Source organism: Arachis ipaensis, chromosome B01 (assembly GCF_000816755.2).
Source record: "Arachis ipaensis cultivar K30076 chromosome B01, Araip1.1, whole genome shotgun sequence".
Classification (NCBI taxonomy): Eukaryota; Viridiplantae; Streptophyta; class Magnoliopsida; order Fabales; family Fabaceae; genus Arachis; species Arachis ipaensis.
In genome coordinates, this window is record NC_029785.2 from 125,713,088 (window position 1) to 125,721,284 (window position 8,197).

Below are 8,197 nucleotides of genomic sequence, written 5' to 3' on the forward strand. Positions count from 1 at the left end.
CTAAATTGTATTATTTTATCATAAATTAATCTTAATTTTAGTCACACAAAAAATTAATCTTAATTTAATTAATCTTAAAAATTCATCCAATAAGAAACAAAAAACAACAAGACTAATTAAAAATTATTAAATGCATTCACACATGCATTCACTTTTTTTTAGAAAAAAAAAGTTAATATACAACCGACAGAATCGATTTTTTCACTAAGGCAATTAAGTTTTTATTTTTAATTTATGGAGGACACTAGGACAGTGTGTGAATCACTGAATTATTAACATAATATAATAACAATAATATATTGAAAGAAAGCATAATCGTAATCATAATCATAGTATGAAATTTTAGTATATACTATCTTTACATAATGAGGATATAATTATATAGAATAATAATATAGTAAGAGATACATGCATCAAGCATCAATCATGAAGAGGGCGGAAGGAAATGAGCTTCCTTGAGTTCTGAGAATTATTCTCAAACACAATGGCCTCGTACCTACTACTGAGGCCACCGAATGTCGACAGGAGGAGGCTGTAGTTTATGCCGCCAGACACCACCTGTGTGTAGCCGTTGTTGATCTTCACCAACTTGAGATGGGCAGCAGATTGCTTATTATGCTCTGTCACAGCAAATTGAGCGATATCTACCACGTGAGGGTCGTTGAGATTTTTTATTGGGTTCAAACCATCGGCGATTAGTCCTCCTGAAGCTTCCTTATGGGAAGCCATGGTGGCAGTAATGAAGAGAGCAAAGAGGAGGCAAAAAACATAGTATTCACGTCTCATTGTATTGAAATCGGTAGAATGTAACCGTCGACCTTTTTTTTTTCCTCGTCAAAAGGTTTCAGACTGTGACTCGTGAACTTGTGAATTGTATATTTTATTGTAATATCAACTTCCATTTTATAGCTGAAGAATTACAGAGATTTACATCGTAATAGTACACGCAGAAGATTTGGTGGTCAAATTTAAATAAGATAGTGCATTATAAATAATTAATTATTGAAAAAATATAGATAGACCATGATAATATTAAGCAATGTGAATAATAGATATATTGGATGTTCAATTCAATAAGTATGTAGATGATTAATTATGTTCATTATTTTTAATTGGATGATTATTTCTTTTAATTCGATTTACTTATGCATAGTTAATAATCACTGAATATTTAATTCATTAGGTGTGCAGATGATTATTCTAATGTTAAAATTTAAGAAGTAATTTAAAAGTGGAGTATTTTTTTACTTTATCCAATCAGTTCTAGAACCTATTATTTACAAAAATCATTATCCACATAACAAAATCTTTAATTATTTAATGAGAAATTCAATAATGTTACCGTCAGTTTTTTTATGATTTTAGTCCTTATTTGGCTATTATAAATATTAATGATCATTTATGTGTATTAATTATCATTTAAGTAAGCAAGATAGTGCATCATAAATATTAATTATCTTTATAATAATTACTTGTTGACTGAAAACGCTTATTGGCTAGTACGTAATGAATGCCACTATGAGTCCGTTTTTTGATAATAAAGACTTATGTTAAGAATTATGATAAATTAATTTATATGAGATAAAAATGATAAAATTTATAATAAAAATTATAAATATTTAAATACGAACAAAATAAAAAGTGTAACATCCTAATATTCAAATCCTTATGCTCGAATCATAAGTCAATGATATTACGGTGGTACGACTCTCAAGTGAATTTTTAATATATAAATATAAGTATAATTGAAAGGATATTAATCGAGAAGCATGAAAAGAATAAAAATAAAATCGCGAAGTCGTATCACTCACGAAATCGACAACTTAAAAGATAAAACGTGAAGTCGAAAGCGATATACAGATGAATGCATAAAGGAGAGTAAGAGAAGGATAGTATATAGATATATAACATAAGTAAATAGCCACTAGTCGCGACCTGCGAAGTTTAGGCCGGCTAGAGTACAGTATGAAAGTAGTTGACAACAGTATCTCCTAATCTCTCCCAAAATAAACATGAGAGCATCTATAGGCACGTTCAAAAGAGTTCAATACATAATATAAGCTTTTTCAAAATAAAGGTAGAGAGATTCTAAACAAAATATAAAGTAGAGAATATAAAGATCTTCGCCATCTCTCAGATGAACCACAGCTCACTTCTGAGCACCTGGACCTGTATCTGAAAAACAAGAGATATATACGGAATGAGAACCCCCGACCCATGGGTTCCCAGTACGATAAAAGTGCCAAATAAATACAATGCATTGTAATAAAAACTCGCTAAGCATCCTAAACTTCCTTTCACCAAATATTTACCCTATGTTCTCGCTAATCCATAAATAGGCAACTGTCATAAGGGAATGCTAAGTCTAATTCTTATTTTTCATGCTTCTCAACTCTCTCTAACTTTCCAACGAATCAGAATCAGAGTCATAAACAAAACCATCACCAGTTATTCTGTCTCAGCAATCCTATATTAATACATCATATCCTCACCTGGAGCAAGTGAAATCACTTCATTGCGTCTACCCAGTGAGCTCAAATTATCTCATTCAATAATCATCATCATTATTCAATTACGTCATCAACTCATCTAATCAAAAACAGCCCTTAGCATCCACTGACACCAGCATGAGGGACCTCTCAGTTGTACAAACACAAGCAATACAGGCAAGTAATACACAATTAAAGTACAAGTAGAACAAGTAGCACATAATCAGGTGATATAGCATATATGATATAGCAATCCAAAATAAATAGGCAAACTCAAACAATTCAAACATATGCAATGATGCATGCCTGTCCTATGGCTGACGAGTCTCATCTGTCGGTTATAAAGCCAACCCGACAAGTCCTAGTAGCTAACCATTGGACTGTCCCTCTGTCGTGCATCCCTAACTCGAGTTATTCTCAATCATAAACATGATCATAATCATAATCATACAACAACCACACTGATGTTTATCCACGGGACGAGCTCATTCGAAACTTTCACAGTGTCTGGCCACACTTACGACATAGGGTCAGCAGAGTATCGAGTCTCAACCTGGAGCACGTGGTGGCTAGTCATTGCTTTCATCCAGGGAAACTCGTATCTCAAATAATCGTTTCACATTCATTCATAACATTCCATAATAATTCATCATGACCATATCGTCATTTATACATCACATGATTGCACATTTTATATATCACTCATCATAACTCGGGGCAAGTGGGACGAAACCACAACCCTTGCGTCCATCCGGGGAGCCTCTATACTAACCAACCTGGAGAAAGTGGGACGCAACCACAACCCTTGCATCTACCCAGGAGGTACGTTCTCATATGCCCAGGAGGAACTAAGGAGGGGATCCTAACCTCCCACCATCTCTCTGGGGGCAATTTTACAATACCAGGAGGAACAAAGAAGGGGATCCTCACCTTCCTTCATCTCTCTGGTGTTGCACTTCCGAGAAAGAGAGCTCAATATAAAACAATCATTTAAAGCCATATTTTCATTTCCAGCCATAAATCAATATTTATCATAGCCATCCGGCTGATGGCATAACCCATAACCAGCCAATAATCATTATCAAATACAGCCCTTTGGCTCACGGCATACACCGCACTTCCATCATCACCCTCAGCAACCCATACAGTCATCATTAATCATAATTCATCATTAATTCTCCCCTTACTTCGTCCACAAGTTAGCACATCTCCTAGCCTCTTCCCATCGCTAGGCATACTATAAGTATTTAGGACATAAAGGGTGAGAATGGAAATTTAGAAGTCTGAAATTTGGCTTGAAAACTCAAAATCAGCTTTGGGGTGAAAACAGGGTCACGGGTGCGCGTCGCCCATGCGCACTCGTGGAAAGCAGAAAAGTTATAGTGACGCATGCGCATCGTCCATGCGCACGCATGGGAAGTAGAAAGGTAGCGCGACGCGTACGCGTGGGTGCGTTTTGTGCTCCTCACACAAAACCAACAACATACCAGCACAACTCTCTGGAATTTCTATTGGGAACTTGCATCAATACATTGACGCGTACACGTCGGCCAGGCGCACGCGTGAGAGGGTGAAAATAGTGAGTGACGCATGTGCGTCGACCATGCGTGCACGTCGGAGTACTTTTTACTAAAAATTTTACTAAGTTAAAAAGCTGCAGAATTACATTTTCATACCCCAAACTTCCAATACACATAACTTCTTCTACAAAATTTTTTTTAACCATTTCTGAACCGTTGGAAAGATCGTTGAATAAACTTTCAAAAACATCCAATTTTGAAGAATTCCAAACTCCGTGGACCGAGTTACGGACCGCAAAAGTTGGTCAAAAATCAGTTTTTACCCAAAAATAGAAATCACCAATTTTTCCAATGTTCACAAGCCAAATTCATCTTCACTCATTCAAATGACCACAACCCAACCACATTCACATAATTACACTCAACCAAAACCAAACCCACCTCATCTACACAATTTCACCCAAAACTATCAAATTTCACACCTCAATTCCTCAAACCTTATTATTTAATAATCAAACCAATTATTCACACATTCAATATCTAAAATTCATCCAATCTCTTATATCATCACACAATACACACATCAATTACCTTCCTTACCTCTTTTAGGCCTCTGGCCCAAGGTTCACGGCCTCCGACCCAAATTCACAATTTAAATGCATATTCTACAAACCAATATTCATTATCCAATTCATCAAATCCTCAACACACCAAACATACAAATTCACACAATTCTCAACCCAATCATTAATTTACATTACATATCAACTATGCATATTCGTACCAACTATTTACACAATAATCCTAGGGGCATCTAGCCTAGGAATTCTCATTACACCACACGGTACTTAAATGAAACTTAAATCATACCTCTTGTAGCCAAAATAATTGAGCTTCTTCTTGAGAGTCTCCACCAACCCTTAGCTCCAAGCTTCACCAAAGCTCCTCAAGCAACACCAACCTCCCAATTGTGCACCAAAATCACCAAATACACTAACATAACCAATTTCACATATATACATTAACCTAGGGTTCATAAAAATGATAAATTACAAGGGTTGGAGGGTTCCTTACCTTAACCTATGAAATTTTGTGATGAATATCACCAATGGCTAATACTAGAGCACCCCTAAACAACCAAAATCACAAGATTTCCTCAAAACCCAAACTAAATTCAAAATACAAGGAAAAAAACAGAATTGGGTAGAGGAGAATTAAATACTCACCACAAAACTTAGATAGACTCGAAGAGGAGGAGAAGAGCGATGCGTGACCACAAACGGCTCGTCAATCGGAGTTCCGTAGCTAAGTTATGGTGATTTGAAGTTGGAACTAGGATTAGGTTTTCTCCTCTCTTCTCTCTTCTCTCAATTTCAGTCCTCACCCACTAAATGGGAGTTGTGGCTGCTGAATGGCCTTAAATTAAGGCTTATATATGCTGGGCTTGGGTCCACTTGGGCCCAATTCATTTGGTTTAGTCCATTGGCCTAATTTTGGGCCAAAACCTTTAAGATTAGCGCTTTAAATCGCATTTTAAATATTTCTACCTTCCCTAATTACAAATCCTAATTTCTTAACCTTAGTCACTTATAATTAATTTTCTCAACTGCAGTACCAGACAGATCTCAGTCGGTATTGCCGATCAAATTTTCAGTGCGCATTTTTATTCAAAAAACTATGTTTTTCGACTCAGAAAAATTCACTGAGTCCAAATATCATATTTAAATTATCAAATTTTGATTGATAAATTTTCTAACCATATTCGCTCCTATTTAATTTATTATTTAATTAATTACGATTTGACCGGATTTTACAAAAAGAATAAAAGAGATCGAGTACAATAACGAATAATAATATTTTATAGTTTATACTAAAATCAAAAGAGTAAAAATAATGCATCATAGAAGACAAAAATATTACTGAATGAAAGAGCAATAGGTAAAAAAATGATATTACCTTCTAGTATATATGATTTTTTTATGATAAATAAGTTATGAAATATAGAAATAAGTAAAATAAAAAGGAAAGAACAAAATTGTATTTTTTTTAATAAATTGAAAAAATATTCATGATCATATAATTAACAGTAGACATTGATGAACCACTATTTTATGACTTATTTTGTATTGAATTGAGTGGATTTTGTCAAATATTCTCACACTTATTCATATAAATTGCATGTTTTTAAGATTCCTTCTTAATTTTGAGCTATGATTGAAATTATGCTTCCTAGGCCTTAAAAATGTTAATTTTAATCCTCTCTTATTACCATTTGATGCCGTGATTCGTGTGTTAAGTGATCTCAGAGTTTATAGGGCAGGAATGGCTTAGAGGATGGAAAGGGAGCATGCAAAAGTGGAAGGAGCACAAAGAATTAAAGAGTTAAGATGCTGGTACCGACGCGTACGCGTGGCTGATGCGTGCGCATGACCATGAGCTTCGTCCACTAATGCGTACGCGTGACTGATGTGTACGCATGGCCAGGTGCAAAGTTCAACGACGCGTACACGTGGTTGACGCGTACGCGTGACAAGGCGGCACGTGTCTCACTAAAGTGAAAACGTTGGGGGCGATTTCTAGGCTGCTTTTGGCCCAGTTTCAAGCCCAAAAATAAAGATAAGAGGTTGGGGATGGAGCTGGGACATTCATTCGGTCATTCATTTTTCACACATTTTAGTTTTAGTTAGATGTACAATAATTCTAGAGAGAGAAGCTCTCTCCTCTCTCTAGGTTTTATGGTTTCTTCTTTTATTTTCAATTCCTAATTTCTTCTTTTAATTTCTCGTTATTACCTCTTTGCTTTCTTAGTTTTATATGTTGTTTCCTTTACTTTGTTGCTTTATTGTTCATAAACTCCTTGTTGATTCCAATTTTCTTTTAATGCACTTTGAGGTATTTTATGATTATTGTCGCTTTCTTTAATTTGTTGTTATTGCTCGATCTCTTGCAATTGTTAGTTTTAGATTTTACTCTTTCGTGTTAATTTTCTATGTTTTTATTTTGTGCCTTCCAAGTGTTTGATAAAATGTTTGGTTGGATTTTAAATTAGATTTTTGTGTTCTTGGTTTGGATTGAGTAATCTGGAAACTCTTGAATTGTCAAAGTCTCTTGTTGATTGGTGATTGAAAGTTGCTAGTTGGCTTGAGTTTCACTAAATCTAGTCTTTGATTAGGACTTGTGAACTCAAATTGATTTTACTCACTTGACTTTCCTTCAATTGTTAGAGGTTAACTAAGTGAGAGCAAAAAGCAATTACCATCACAATTGACGATGATAATGAGGATAGGAATTCCAATTCTCAACCTTTGCTAAGACTTTTCTTAGTTGTTAGTTTATTTTCTTGTTATTTACATTCTTTGTTCATCATTAAAAAACCCAAAAATATACAACCCATAACCAATAATAAACACACTTTTCCTGTAATTCCTTTGAGAGACGACCCGAAGTTTAAATACTTCGGTTATTTTTATTGGTTTGCATTGTGACAAACAAATCAAACGTTGACCGAAGATTATTTGTCAGTTTAGAACTATACTTGCAACACGATTTTATTGAGAAATTCTAGACCAATGATTTTCCTCCGTCAGACATATAACTATTGAACAATAAATTGCAAGAAAATATTAATAGAAAGGTAAAATACTATTTTGGTCCTAACATCAAATTCTAATTTGATCCCTAACATTTCAAACATTCTATTTCTGTCTCACAAATTTTCAAACAGGTTTAATGTGGTTCTACCGTTAAATTTGACACTAATAATTAAAGGAATGAGTGACATAAGCGTTAATAACGTTACTAGTTAAGTTATATCTTTTTCTATATGTTAGAAAAATATAACCAAAATCTTTTTGTAACACTTCTTCTGTTCAATTTTCTTTTTATACAAAATTCCAAATCCTAACAATCAATCATCAACACTTCAAAATCAAAGGAAAAACTTTTATATCAGTGATCGTTGGCGGATTGATTTTACTTACATACTAAAATTGAATGTTAGTGGCTCTTCAATATGTGAATTGTTTGTATCAAATTTAATGATAGGACAATATTGAACCCAATTAAAATTTTTTTAGAATTGAAATAGAACGTTTAAAAATTTTTAGGATTGAAATAGTACGTTTAAAATGTTAGAGACCAAATTAAAATTTGACCCAAATATTAGAGACAAAAATAATACTTTCATCT

At 34.1% G+C, this 8,197-nt stretch overlaps 1 protein-coding gene across 1 annotated transcript; it reads right to left on the reverse strand.

The window, feature by feature from the left end:
* Window positions 300–922, reverse strand: LOC107619711 (cysteine proteinase inhibitor 4-like). The gene has a single exon (XM_016322009.2). The coding sequence runs from the start codon at window positions 784–786 to the stop codon at window positions 421–423; it is 366 nt and encodes a 121-aa protein (XP_016177495.1). The 5' UTR covers window positions 787–922; the 3' UTR covers window positions 300–420.

What these genes read in the sequence shown, in the direction of transcription:
- LOC107619711 (XM_016322009.2), bottom strand. Translation starts at nt 786, where the DNA reads ATGAGACGTGAATACTATGTTTTTTGCCTCCTCTTTGCTCTCTTCATT.